This window comes from Pelodiscus sinensis, chromosome 2, assembly GCF_052426305.1.
Source record: "Pelodiscus sinensis isolate ZL-2025 chromosome 2, ASM5242630v1, whole genome shotgun sequence".
Classification (NCBI taxonomy): domain Eukaryota; kingdom Metazoa; phylum Chordata; order Testudines; family Trionychidae; genus Pelodiscus; species Pelodiscus sinensis.
The window spans coordinates 80,857,831-80,873,079 of record NC_143053.1 but is presented as its reverse complement, the minus strand read 5'-3'; the positions used below and the strand labels follow the sequence as shown (position 1 = coordinate 80,873,079).

The following is a 15,249-nucleotide window of genomic DNA, read 5'->3' as shown; positions in this document are numbered from 1 at the left end:
AGACTTGTCTTGAACGTGTCTATTTACTGTATGGTTTGCCAATGTGCCTTCCTCGCTGGGGCAGTACTATTCTGAATGGAAAACTGGAAAAATAACCCCAATAGCACAGGTAGTCCTCTCAATATTTTCCAACAATGTATCAGTCACTGCATAGGTGGCCTATTTGCTTTACTTTTTGCTCTCTACTGGGGATTAGTGGTAGTTGTCCTCTCAGTATTTGGTTGAAGCTGTCATGTGCTTTTCCTTTACGAGCTAAATGCTTGTATGTTGGTCCACTGTCTCTAGGGATGAGAATTTGGCATATCTAGCATATCCTTCTAGAAAACAAACTCTGCCAACTTCCATCCCCCACAGTAGTGCTGCTGCTGTCTCCCATCCCCCGCCAGAGCAGACCTTGTCTGTGGTGGGCCTGGGCTCTCGTGGTCAGAGGCCGCTTGGGAGCAGCCCCTACCTGTGGGGCTCCCCGGCACGCTGTGGACAGGGTGTGCTTCAGAAGAGAGCAGCCTCCTGCCCATGGCAGGTAGGGAGCTGCTCCAGGCCCCACTGGTTAACCTTTCACATCTGTAGGCTGAGCCAGCTGTCAGATCTCTTAGCTCTGGTGGAAAGCTGACCAAGCGCGGGCGTTTTGCCCCAAAACGGGGAGACTGCCACCCAGGGATTGATTGGGGTGGCAGAGGGGGACAGAGGCATACTCGCTCCACTGCATCCCAGCTCAGGGCCCTAACAGTGGCAGGTCCAGCTCCCAGTGAGTCAGCGAGGATCCAGACTAAAACATGCTGACTCAGTTTACCTCCATTTCCTCAGCCAGACCCAGGTCAGCTACCCCGGGCTACTTCCCAGTTCCCCCTGTGGGCCTGCCTGACTTGGGGTCAACTCCTCAGTGTCTTGAGGGAACAAAGACTCAAGCATGGTTAACATGATCTTGGTAACTAATTGACCATTCATTATCAGTGGGAAATAGGTCAATGGAAGGATGATAGGAGTTACTATAGAGAACTTTCTGGGTGTCTGGCTGGTGAGTCTTGCCCACATGCTCAGGGTTTAGCTGATCGCCATATTTGGGGTCAGGAAGGAATTTTCCTCCAGGGTAGATTGGCAGAGGCCCTGGAGGTTTTTCACCTTCCTCTGTAGCATGGGGTACAGATCACAGCTGGAGGATTCTCTGTATCTTGGGGCCTTCAAAGTATTTGAAGGCTTCAATATCTGAGATATAGGTGAGAGGATTATTCTAGGAGGGGTGGGTGAGATTCTGTGGCCTGCACTGTGCAAGGGGTCAGACTAGATGATCATAATGGTCCCTTCTGACCTTAAAGTCTATGAGTCTATCTGTTCAGTGTCTGGGATTGCCAGTGGTCCTGGCCAGTTTTTCTCTTCCCTGAAGAGCTCAGGGAAGGAATCTGGCTCTTTCTGTGTCTGGGGCCCACCTGAGCTCTAAGCTCCAGCCTTTATACTTCTAGTTTCCTGGGGATGGGTTGCTCTGGCTCTGCCCAGCAGGGTGTCTTGGAGCGTTCTTCCCCTTCAGGGTCAGAGGGAGGTCAAGCCACCTCACTAAAATGACATACAATTGAAACATTAAACCCTGTTGTGTTTTTAAATTCCTTTATTTATGAGAACCAAAAATTATGTAATAGGTTTATAGCTAGTCCTTGGAGCTCGTGCAGTTCCTGTTGTAGGGTAACGATTTATAAACTAAGTCTGTCTTGTTGTCATCCTCATTATCTCTTGGTTTGTTAGAGTACATCTGTGTGTATATATAGAACTCTGGCAAAACATTTGTGACTGCCAAATTATCTCTTTATAGTTTTCTCTTGATTTGGAGAACTCGTACTCAAGCACTGTTAAAGTTAATTCATGCTATAGGGATAGTTCTGTCTGTTTTCTGTAGTGTTTGTGTACACTAGCGGATAAAAAAGTAGTTGCACGGGCATTTCTCCCAAATCAGAAACTCTTATGATATAAGGCATGGATTAGTAATTTTAATTTTACCGGCCCAATCCTTCAAATAGATGTGTAAGAAAGTTTTCTCAAGTGAGTAGTTCCATTGGCTTCAAGGAAGACAAAGGATTAAAATGACATGGAAATTGTAGATCAGGACTGATGCAACTGAGAGGGGCTTAAAATAGTACTTGACTTCAACGAAACTACTCAGCTGAATAAAGATACTCAAGGGCATGAAAGATACTCACGGGCATAAAGAGATCATGTCCTCTATAGATAATAGGCCATTTTGTAAGTAATATATTGTCTAACTCGACATTGGGAAATTTACAGAAGGCCAGGCTAGCGTTTTTTTATGGACTAGGATAGTCTTCCATTGTGGTTGATTTATTTGTAAAAGGTGTCTTACTAGCTATAAGAAAAGCATTTGAACTGCATTGTGAAGCCAGGTGGCACATACAGAACTTAGTCACGTTCTCTTTCTCTCACTCTCTGTCCCTTCCTGCGCAATACTTTTTCATAGCTGCTGAATATATTAAAAATATTTGTGAACAAGCCTCTTTCGGGGGCTTCTTCCTTTTTTCCTTATGCAAAAATTAGGGCTGTAATAGTGTAGTTGATAAACTTATAGGTTAATGCTGTAGACTACATGCACCCTTCTTCCCCCCGCCAGTAAATTTTTTAACAGGCTGGCCAGCAGCCTGGCTCAATCCTGGCTCATGCCGGCTCTGGGACCTATCCCCATCGTGGATCTGCATTTAAAGTCTATTAGGAGCCAGGCGAACAGGTAGCCAAGCTCAGTTCTGGCTCATGCCAGGTCCGGGAGCTCAGCCCTTTCCCTCCCCAGACGGGGTGCTGCCACCCCATGCTGCTTCCTCTGTATCAGGCAGCCAGTCCATGTGGGAAGCTGGTTTTTACAGAGACCTCAACGTGGAGTTGCAGGGGGCTCCTCGGGAGTGGGGCTGGAGTGCACTGGCTGCCGCCCCACCCCCGGGTACTAGAGGATGGTTGAATAACCAATAAGAATTCATGAGGTTTATCAACTATTCATTTAACCAATATTTAACATACCTAGCAAAAATGTAGTAGAAAAGGAAAACCTTTCCATAAATGTTTTGACCTGTATAAGAGAACATGATAGAAAATTATCTCATTGCTATATTATTCTACTGGATGGGGGTAAATGTATAGAATGGCTATTGTTCTCCACTAAATTATGAATACTTTTAGCATAAATATCTTATAGTTCTACTGGAGGCTTCCCTTCTAAATTCTGTAGGATTTTCCCATAAAACCTAATGGCTGTGTCTAGACTGGCCAGTTTTTCCGGAAAATCAGCCGCTTTTCCGGAAAAACTTGCCAGCTGTCTACACTGGCTGCTTGAATTTCCGCAAAAGCACTGACTTCCTACTGTAAGAAATCAGTGCTTTTTGCGGAAATACTATGCTGCTCCCATTCGGGCAAAAGTTCCTTTTGCGCAAAACTTTTGTGCAAAAGTGCCAGTGTAGACAGCTGAGATTTGTTTTCCGCAAAAAAGCCCCGATCACAAAAATGGCGATTGGGGCTTTTTTGCGGAAAAGCGCATCTAGATTGGCCACAGGCGCTTTTCCACAAAAAGTGCTTTTGCGTAAAAGCGTCCGTGCCAATCTAGACGCTCTGTTCTGAAAATGCTTTTAACAGAAAACTTTTCCATTAAAAGAATTTCCAGAAAATCATGCCAGTCTAGACATAGCCAATGTGAAATTTTCCTTTCTTGATGTCAAGAATTAACAATAAGGAAAATTCTTGACCACTGGTAAAATAATATTTTACTGGGTGCTTGAAAAGCATCCCAAAAGAACATTTAATTGAGACTGTTCATCTTGTCATCTAGAGCAAATTGGCTTCATACAAGCAAGATGCAGAGGCGCCTTGGAAGCAGAGAAATGAATGCCACCTTCTGAGGCTGTCTTTGTTTTATTGGCCTTGTTATTGGCACAGATTATTTTTTGCACATTTCTATTGCTAACAACTATCTCTGAATCTTGACTGATTTCTGATCACATTGCCACTTCTTATTCTTAGAATAATTATCCAGGATCTCCTTCACCTGGAGCATCATAAATTCATAGATTCCCACGCCAGAAGGGACCATGGTGATCATCTAGTCTGACTTCCTATATAACACAGGCCATAGAACTTCCTCAAAGTAATTCCTAGAGCAGATCTTTTAGAAAAACAGCCAGTCTTGATTTAAAAATTCAGAGATGAAGATACCCACACAACCATGGTAAGTTGTTCCAACTGGTAATTACTCTGACTGTAAACATTTACACTTATTTCCCATCTGACTTTGTCTAGCTTCAACCTTGAGCCATTGAATTATGTTGTACCTGTTTCTTCTAGACTGAAGGGTCCATTATTGAGTGTTTCCTATGTAGGTACTTGGGAAAGTCAACCTCCTAATTTTCTCTTTGGGATGTCTAAACTACATCCCTCTTCCGAAAGAAGGATGTAAATTAGACATATCAAAATTGCAAATTAAACTAAGATTTGAATTTCCTGCGCTTCATTTGCATAATTGCATCACAGTGTTTTTTCTAAAAACTCTATTTCAAAAGTGAAACCATGGTCTAAACGCGGTTCTTTCTAAAAGAAAAGCCTTTTTTGAAAGATTCTGTACTCCTCAAAAAATGAGATTTACAGGATCTTTCGAAAAAGGCTTTTCTTTTTGAAAGAACCACGTCTAGACCATGATTTCACTTTCAAAATAGCGTTTTTCAAAAAAATGCCATGACATGATTATGCAAATGAAGCACAGGAAATTCAAATCCCAGCTACATTTGTTGTAATTTCAGTACAGTATGTCTAATTTACATCCCTCTTTAGAAAGAGGGATGTAGTCTAGACATAGCCTTTGTTAAGCTACATCGATTGAACTCCTTGACTCTTATCACCGTAAAGCATATTTTCTAATCCTTTAATCATTCTGTGGCTCTTCTCTGAACCTGCTTCAATTACCAACATCCTTCTTGAGTTGTAGATGTCAGAACTGGGCACAGTATTACATAACCAGTGCCAGATAAAATAATCTCTGTTGTGTTTACTCCTCCTGGTGTTTTTCATGGTCAGTAGGTGGGTGGGCATGTATTGCTTGGATCACCACAAGAACACTTTCTTAGCGTTGTGATGCTCACAGGAAAAAGAGAGTCCATGTCATCTCTGGTTTTGTTTAGGGTTCCTATTCTTCTTTACTGGTGGTTGGGATGATTTATGATTCATTACTTTTGGTGCAGATGATGTAGCTTTTACTTGGCAGGGAGCCACCCAACATTCTCTCCTATTAGTTTGGTGAGTAATTGTTTGGCATTCTTGTCACAGTATTTTCTTCTCTTCTGCTAACTCTTCCATAACTTTGAGAGTTAATTGCCTTTGGTTCAAGAAACTTGTGAGGGCAAAAACCATAGTGCCAATGCCTATAGCCTATTAATCTCTCTGAACAGGTGATACAAAGATTGTGAGTCGTGTGGTAATATGCTGTGGCCTTCTGGAATTCTTTTTTTGTTATCAATTTATTTCCTCTTTATGCCGATTTTTTCAGCTAACTCATTTTGACTGTGCCTAGATGAGGGCTTTTTTTATAATGTGCCTAAGCTGATACCACAGACTGTTGCAAAACAGAGCCATTTGTGGTTGTGGGCCACTTTCTGTTGTTGATTCATCTGTAGAAAAATGCAATTTTTGGTGTGAGTTGTAACATTGTATCGTGCAATACCTAAGGTGTTTTTTTTAACTGAGCAGTAACCCCATTAACAAATTGTAATTTTTCTAGATCAAAAGCCGTTAGGAAACCTGTGTGGTTTCAGTGGTTCTTTTACATTCTTTACTTCATTGCAACTTCACATTGACAGCCTTTTTCTTGGATGGCAACATTGATGGGTGAAATGTGGTACATCTTTTAGTACACCATAGAGTGCCCTTATGGACATTGTGGGTTATACTTACTATTTTTCAACCTCATGTTTTCAGGTATTATGATGCAATGTCCTTTGAACAGAATCTCATCATATGTAGCAATTTCATCTCCCTAGTAAATTGTATGGAGTTGGTGGGTTTTGTTTTTTGCTTGTTTGTTTGTTTGGTTTTTGCTGGCCACCGTTTTAGAATTTATTTGTTTCTTATTGGTGCTTTTCAGAATTTGGTAGCACTTCAATCAATTTACATCAAAGCCTCTTTCCTGCTGCTCCTTGCTTTCTTTGGTTACGGACACTCTTGAAAACATGTTCGCATTAAGAAGTTCTTTACCAAATTGAATTTTACAGTTAATGTGCATGTTTGAAATATCATTATTGTTTTTTGAAGTTTAAATGGTACTTTGCACAGTGGTTTCTGAACTGAGCCTTACAGCAATATTTGGCCTGTTTCTAGCTCGAGAAGTTCAAGTTACGCTCATGAAGAGGTTCACAATCAAGATCAATATCTAAATTTCTTTTTTCCATCTGATCATAATTCTGTTGACTATCCATCAGTACTTTGGAAACATATACCACTAGATTATCACCATGAAGAAGGATAACTTAGGGACCATGTGATTATACCGTATTTTCCGGCGTATAGGGCGACTGGGCGTATAAGACGACCCCCTATCTTTTTAATTAAAAGATAGGGTTTCATCTTATACCCAGCGCCCTTCCGCCTCCTTTGCTCCCGCTGTCCCTGGTCTGCTGGAGATGGTCCCCAGCAGACCAGAGGCACCGGGAGCAAAGCCGCCAGGAGCGCCTGGGCTCCCCCCCGCCGGAGCCCCTCCGCGGCTTTGAAAGCCTCGGGGGAAGCCGGCGGGGGGGCATCCCAGGCGCGCATGGGCTGCCCGCCCGCCGGAGCCCCTCCGCGGCTTTGAAAGCCTCGGGGGAAGCCGGTGGGGGGGCATCCCAGGCGCGCATGGGCTGCCCGCCCGCCGGAGCCCCTCCGCGGCTTTGAAAGCCTCGGGGGAAGCCGGCGGCGGGGCATCCCAGGCGCGCATGGGATGCCCCGCCGCCGGCTTCCCCCGAGGCTTTCAAAGCCGCGGAGGGGCTCCGGAGGGCGGGCAGCCCATGCGCGCCTGGGATGCCCCCCCGCCGGCTTCCCCCGAGGCTTTCAAAGCCGCGGAGGGGCTCCGACGGCGGGGCATCCGGCGTACAAGACGACCCCCGATTTTTGGGGGATGTTTTTTAACTTCAGAGGTCGTCTTGTACGCCGGAATATACGGTACTTTACTTATGATAATAGACTCTTTGTTAATCTGCAAATATTTCCATATTGCTGACTCTGACAATGTAGTTTAATTCTGAATTTTTTTTCTCTTATTTATTCAAATGCAGTTCTGTCTTGTTCTTAAGCAGCATTCTAATGTGGCAAATTGGGGATGAATTTGATTAAGTATAATGACATCACTTAGAATCTCACTAAGTCCTTCTTGCTTTGGGATCTTCCCATTTATATAATTGCTTCCATCAGTCTTGGGTTTACTTGATCTCCTTTGAGCTCCAAAATTTTTGTCTTACGTAACTGATCTCATTTGGCCAGTTTTGCTTTTAGTAGTGATTAGTTCTTTTCTGTGGTACGTTGCAGATATTGTGCAGTCTTTCATGATGGTGATCATTTCTCCCTCCAGATCTTCAACAACAGTTTTAGCAAACCATTACCAATTATTTCCCCCCTACTCTTCTCTTCAGTGATCTGAGATGTGATATTTTTATAATCTCAGAAACTGAAGCCATTCTAAAGGGAAGTTATAAAGATATATGTACCGAAAGGGGGAAAGACAGAAGAGAATTCACTTAATGTAATTGCCCACATCCTGGGTATAATACAATATTAATGTGTCTAACAAATGTGCATTAGCTAGCAATGGTGGTATATGGGTAGGCTTTTGTCATGAAAAGCTGCTTCCAGATTTTTTGCAAAGTACTCTAACAATTTCTTTCTCCACATACCAGAAAACTACTCCTTTTAGTTCTTTTCCTTTTCACTTTACCCACTATATATGTGTATATATATATTTTGCCTTGAAATAACCCTGAAGTGAATTTGGGCCTTTTATATAAATTAGTTGCAGAATGGCTGCTCTTCGGTATTGAAGATCAAATTGCTGAAATGTGAATCTATTGCCTGTGGCACTAGGGAGGGAGTTTGGCAAAATATGGTTATATTTTCTGATCTATATCTATATCTATATCTATATCTATATCTATATCTATATCTATATAGATATATATTGTTTTCCCTGTGCGAGGATATCCTTGGAAGTGCTCAACAGATTTGTTTTAATGAGGCAAATGTTAATAAATGTGGGTGATTCTAGGGATCGATACTGAGGTATAAAGCCTCTAACTCACCATTTCAGATTCATGACATGAATTTTGAAAGCCCAGCAAACAAGTTCCAGCATTGTATATATCAGGGGTTTTTAAACTCTGGGTTGCTGCTTATAAGCTGGCTGTGAGATGCTTTGTTTGCCTGCACCTCGGTAGGTATAAGCGATCCCAACTCCCATTGACCATGGATTGCCGTTCCAAGGACACCTCTTCCCGCAGCTCCCTTTGGCCAAGAACAGCAATCCACAGCCAACTGAAGCTGAGATCACCTGTACCTGTGGAGGGGCAGATAAACAAAGCATCTCGCAGCCAGCTATTGGCTTTCCCTTGCAAGCAGTGACCCAGAGTTCGAAAACCCTTAATATATACAACTCTTAAGATTAGAAGTTTGAAGTTTTGTTACATTACATTATTGAAAAAATCAGAATCAAACATGGGCGCTGAAATGATTTGTATAGCGGGGTTGCTGACAGCCACTAAACCAAACTGTAAACCCTGTGTACAATGGAAACCGCATGAAGACAGAGGCTACTGTAACACATATGGAGTCATTCAGTTTACCTGTGGAGATAATGGGGAAAAGCAGAATGCTGGACACGCTGATATCTGTGGTAACTGGCATGGGCGTGATTAAAGTTTGAGAGTGAATGCTGAGATTTTTTTTATTTCAGAACCATGGGAGGCTAGCTGTGTCTAGCTTTCAGTAGTCTGATTATTTAGGGCAAAGAAGATGGGAAAGAGATGACAATTTGTTATCTAAAAAAATGGCTTGTACAGAGAAGAAATGAGAACACGTGCATGTTGCTAAGTATCCATTTAAAAATATGAATAATGCTAATACTGTGCTAAAAGAATGTCCTAAATGGATGAGCAAGTGATTGATCTTGGTGTGACAACTTTTTGATGACAGATGGTGATCTTTTCTATTGCAGGTCCTGACCAGATACCCCTCAGGGAGGAATTTGAACAGATCATGCTGAAAGCTATGCAGGAGTTCACACTGAGAGAGCGATCCTTGCAAATGAGTGGTCAGTGTATCTCAGTGTCACCAGGTCAACTCCCTTGGCTTGCTAGGTTAATCACAAGTGTATCTCGGGACTTGGTGCATGTGGTCGTTACCCAGAATTCTCTGGCTGAAGGCATTTCAGAAACTCTGAGATCTCTCAATGAAATGAAACATCAGCAAAGGCTACCAGATTATGTTGTTGCAATCTGTGCATCAAAGAATAGAGGAAATGAGTTCTGTGTAGTAGTCTTAGGTGAGTAACTTTACTATATGAGGGGGTTACAAATGCAGTTGCATTAAGCATTTTGATCAAGTGGTTCATCTTTAATCTTTTCTTAATAGTTTTTGTTCCCCTTTTACACCTGTGCAATAATATTACCCCTTTCTCTTCCTACTCTAGCAGGATTTTGTGAAGTAACTTCTTCCAGCAGCTCCTCCCTGAAGTAGATTCACTAACATCACAGAGTCACTCTACTTGGGATATCTGAAACCTTGCTCTTTGGAATAGCTGTCTTGGGAAATTACCCAAAGTGTCCTTTATTCAAAATAGTGTGTACCTCTTTCCATAGTTTAAATGACAGCTATACAATTCTTACATCATAATGCTGACAACCTAATGCAAATTACTAGACTACAGTAATTTCGCATAACAAATATGAATAGGGTCATAACAAATTCATGGTCCATTTTGGTCAATTTTAAGTTCAGAGGCTTTTTAAAATAGTAAATTTCATGATTTCGCCTATTTAAACCTGAGATTTCACAGTGTTGTAACTGTAGGGGTCCTGATCCAAGAAAAGAATTTTTTTTTGTGGCGGTCTCAAGATTTTTGTAGGAGGGTTGTGGTACTGTGCTGCTTCTGGTCGTGCACTGCCTTCAGAGCTGGGCAGCTGGAGAGTGGTGGTGAGTTGCTGGGAGCCCAGCTCTGAAGGCAGAGCCACTGCCAGCCTCAGTGCAGAAGTAATGATGGCTTGGTATGGTGTTGCCACCCTTAGTTCTGTGCTGCTGTCTGCAGAGGTAGACCCTGTCAGCAGCTGCCACTCTTTGGCCACCCACCTTTTGAAGGCAGAAGCACAGAAGTAAACGTGGCATGATACAGTGTTGACAGCTTTATTTCAGTGCTGCTGCTGACGGGGTGCTGCCTTCAGAGCTAGGCACCTAACCTGCTGTTGCTACTCACCAGCTGCTGACTCTGAAGGCAGCACAGAAATTAGGGTGGCAATACCATGAACCTCCCCTAAAATAACCTTGTGATCCTCCTGCATCCTTTTAGGCAGGACCCCAAATTTGAGAAATGCTGGTCTTTCTGGTGAAATCTGTATGGTATAGGATAAAAGCACTTAAACGATTTCATAGTACATGACACATTTTTCATCACTGAATATGGTAGGGCTCTAAATATAAAATACAGGGCACTATATCTGCCAGATAGGTGTGTGGTTTTTTTTTTGTTTGGTTGGTTTCTTTTTATTCAGAGCAGGCCTTTATAATAAATTTGTGTGCGCCTTATATGAATTTGTGACTACATTGCACCATTTGTTACATAAACAAATTAGTCTTGTCTACCAGAGTGAAAAGAAATTGGGCAACTTCCTCTTCGTTTTTTTTTTTAACCAGAATTTTCCATCCCTTCTGAAAAACAAGTGGTTACATTGTATATCTCCTTTTGCCAGAGAATAGCTCATGGACCAGCACGACTATGGACAATAGCTTTGCAAAGAATGTGCTAAAATGGCACAAAATACAGTGAAACCTCTGTTATCCGGCGCTCTGTTAACCAGAAAACTTTAACCTGCATTGCCCGCAGCCACAATACTGTCACACCGTCAGGCACACAGGCCTGGCTTGGTTTACCATGACTGGCTTAACAATTTTTTATTTAAGAAGTACTAATCATCTTTAACTTAAAATAGAAATTAAACCAACTGCCTCACACTACAAAACTGCCAGTATTAAAACTTGAGTTTTACTATTATTGTCCATTGGTTTTTCCTAGGTTGATGGGACCCTCGGATAACCAGAATTTTTAGATAACCAGAACGCCCTAATCTCTGGGCGTGCTGGATAACATAGGTTTTACTGTATTCTCCTGTGTCCCATCAGCATAGACTTGACTGTGTTTCTTTTTGATTGCCCCATTTCCCCCATACAATTTCTTATACAAAAGGGGATGGAAGCCAAAGGCTGAACATTAGTAGAGCCCATCACTTCCACAAGGCCATTACACACTGGGGGATTTATAATGAGAATGCACTGTTTTTAACCTCAATCTGTCCTTTCTGTTCTCTAGGTCAGTATCAGTCTAGAGCACTGGCAGAGAGCATGCTTACAACCAGTGAGTTTTTAAAAGAGATCAGTTATGAGCTCATCACAGGAAAAGTTAGTTTCCTGGCATCACATTTCAAAAACACATCTTTAGGTGAGTGAGTTTAAGGATAGTTTCTACTAACAGAATAATCTCCTGATTCTTCTGTGTTACCTTCTGTTTAGGAGTCAACGTAAGGAGCAGTGGGCAAAATGCAGCTCCCCATCCCCTATTAAATGCCAAAGGAGAACTCCCATCCTCTCATTGCCTTGGTTAATGACCATTAAGACATGTTTTCTCTCCTGCTTGGCTGGGCCCTGAGAGCTTCCCCATTCTGTTTCAGTCCGTTTTAACCACTTCATAAGTTGAATTGTTCTACTCAGTCAACATATTTGAAGGGCATTTGTTCAATATTTGATTTCATCAAATATTACTACCAGTTCCAAAGGAAGAGCTGTGAAATATCCAACTCTGGTTTTCTTTTGGAGTTAAACATTTTGCAAATGCCAAGTCACTAGTAAAACTGAGGATAGTGAATGTGACATATTGCAACACATCAGTTACAAAGATTTTCATCACTCATCTTTAATTCCTTCCAGACACATTTTGTTTGTTAAATTCTTACGTAGGTGATGATTTGGACAAGTTGCTAGAGAAAATGCAGCAGCAACGAGGAGACAATGTTGTAATCCCTTTTAATGGAAATGTTAATGAATGTGTGTCATCGCAGGAGGCAGCTGCCATGGTTTCAACACAAGACTTGGGTAATGTTTTTCTTTTGCTGGGTTTCATAAGATGCATCTGCCACAAAGTAGTCTGAGGACCCTGTTCAGCCAGGCTGAAAGTGTTAGTATCACTGGCTGAATGCAAAAAGGAAAACCACAGCAATAATGTTGGCATGAGGTCTTTTGTAATAACTTTACTCTAGCACAGAAAACTTCCTCTTTCTACATTTGGCAGTTCTTAAGTTAAAATATCTTTGCTCTATCTTTGTGCTACAAACTAAATTGAGCATATGGAAATTCCCATTTATTGCTGACCCTCTGGACTGATTTCAGCTTTTTATGCCTGGACAGGAAGTATGATCTTGAATTTATATCACAGGAAACTTACGTTCTGTTTCTCACTCTGCCCAGACTGCTTATGTGACCCTGTGCAAGTGTCTTAATCACTTTAGCTTTGACATACCTCAGTTTCCATATATATATAAAACTGGTGATTGTACCTACCATGTGGATGTGCTATGAGGCTTAATTAATGTTGGGAAAGTGCTTTATGTTCCTTATATCAAAAGTGCCCTAGAAGGGCAAATACCATGATTATTTAATTCTATTGCTCAGTCTGACATATAATGTAATATATAGGCTCAATGGATGAGCTGAAGATGGATTAGCTGCCTTAGTGATGACTTTAATTACCTCTTATCTTTTCAGAATATTACCAGTAAATATAGTATTTCATGATTGTTTCATTTTTATATCATAGTATTAGCAAAGTAAGTGATATTGATCAGTGTTCCCTCTAAGCTGCTTGGCAGCACAGCTTCACAGATGATTAATCAGCCCCGCCCAGTCAGAGGCTCAGCTCTTGCTCTACAGAGCTGAATGACTTGGTCTGGCAGATTTTGACCTGTTTTACTGATTTACAGCGATGCCTTTGTTGCCAGTAACTAGGCAATTGATAGATACATTTGAAACCTTGATGAGATCTTGCCTTCACTGTGTTCTTAACTCAAGCAAGGTAAAATTCTAGTGAAGACCAAGCAATGTCTCTTCCATGTGTCTTCTCTCTATCCCACCCCCTGTGGGTGAGGAGGGACTCGGTCCTCCTGCTGTGTCAGTTCCTCCTCCCTCTCCCCGCCCGCCAGCGTGTTTTGGCTTCTGGCTCCTGGTCACTATTCTTTACACTTTAGCCAGCTGGCTGGGGTGGGTGGACGCAGCAGACACTGCCCAGACTAGCTTCCAAGACGGGCTGAGTATATTGGAGTCTTTTCTCTCCTGCATGTTCGCTGCACAGCAACAGCTGCCTGGGAGAGAGTCTAGCTGGGGAATGGTGGCTGCAGCCCATTTCCTGCCCAGGCTCTGCTTCTGGGGACGGGGGCCGAAAGTGCCCAAGAGAGTGGTGGGGAGATGTCTCAGGCAACTGAGTCTGTGCGGGAGAGGGGGAGCAGCCTGCCATTGCTGCCCTTCCCCAGCCAGGCTCTATTGACAGCAGCCACTGCACTGAATGGAAGAGTGCCCCAGTGTAGTTGGAGAAGCTTTGGCCCGGCCCCCCTGTAATGAGTTGCCTGAACTGTTATGGAGGAAGCCAGTGATCTCCTCTGGACCTGTTCCATGCTGATGAGACATACTGGCAAGCTGTGTTCACCTCGGAGGTGAGGAGCTCAGCTTAAATGTGGGGAACTACCACAGGAAGGTGTGATGAACAGGAAGATGTCTGTTCCACCCAGAGACTGCTGGTAACAGATACGTCTAGCTGAGGAGGCGATAGCTGTGACACACACTGTCCTAAAGCCGTAATGGCTCACGACAAAGCAATACGCTCTAGGAAGAGGAGTAGAAGATAAACCCTGTGAAGCAGCAATAGACAAAGACTTTTGAACTGGTGCCTTCAGGGGCTTCCTAACAGACTGGTCCTCATACCGGCCAGGTCTTCCACCTCTTGCATGGGGAAGGGAAAAGGAAGAGCCAGCCCCCTTCTTGTGGGCAGTTGCCCTCAGAGAGCTCCCTTAAGGGTTCCCAGCTGGACAAAGGACAGTGGGACTTGGGGAGAAAAGGGAACCAGGGAGTCCCCCACTACCCACACAAATGGTGGAGAACGTGGGTATATTATGCTTGCTATAAGGAAAAAAAAACCCTTTAAGGTGATTTGAATTCAGCTGCTCCACACACAATGAAACCAGAGTGGTGGTATAAGTGGGCAGTGAAGAAACAGCAGCAAGCTACTAAGCAACTGCAGTTGCTGTAGCAGTGGCTGATCCAGCAGCAGTTTAAAGGCACCCAAAACAATACCTGCGGAAGAAACAGATGACCCAGCGGCAAGAGCACCCAAAGGAAATGTTACAGCAGATAGTGCCGGACCTATGCTCACAAGGAGAGATGGGGAAGTTATGCTTCCATTGAAGGAGTGCTTCCCCCTGCACCAGTGAAGCTCATCACAGTCAGACTGGAGGATGATCTTGAAGCCTTTTCAGTCACATTTGAGGTGGTGGCACTAGCAATCAGACACCCCCCTCAATGGATTCCAATTCTGCCACCATACTTAACAGTTCTGGTATCGTGCACCTGCCATAATCTGGACTCAGAGTGGATGAAAGATTCCAAGCAAGTGAAATCCGCCATCTTTACCTGTTTGGATATTTCAGAACAGACTCATTGCCAATGCTTTATGACCAAGATAGATCCCAAGACACATAGGCCCCAAAGGTAACATATCAGCTGAAGGAATGCTGCTGGCAGTGGCTCTGCCCAGAGGAACACTTGGGGACTCAAGTGTCTGAGACTAGTGTGGCAGAGCAATTTATAAAGATACTGCCCATGGAGGACAGGAGAGTGGATGCTACAGAATCACGTAGGGCCACTATTAGAAGCAGTCAGGTTAACGGAGGAGCGGAAGGGTCACCGAAAGGCAGAATCACCCCATACATCAGTAGGGCAGGGGACCCGGGA

At 43.1% G+C, this 15,249-nt stretch overlaps 1 protein-coding gene across 10 annotated transcripts in view; it reads left to right on the top strand.

Annotated features, from left to right (window-relative positions):
• Positions 1-15,249, top strand: part of GREB1L (GREB1 like retinoic acid receptor coactivator) — a 223,253-nt gene that overhangs the window by 137,464 nt on the left and 70,540 nt on the right. For all 10 annotated transcript variants that reach the window (XM_075920892.2, XM_089776291.1, XM_089776295.1 and 7 more), the window contains 3 exons: positions 9,203-9,529; positions 11,567-11,695; positions 12,211-12,345. In XM_075920892.2, coding sequence (XP_075777007.2) covers positions 9,203-9,529; positions 11,567-11,695; positions 12,211-12,345 — 591 coding nt within the window. The remainder of the gene's footprint in view (positions 1-9,202; positions 9,530-11,566; positions 11,696-12,210; positions 12,346-15,249) is intronic.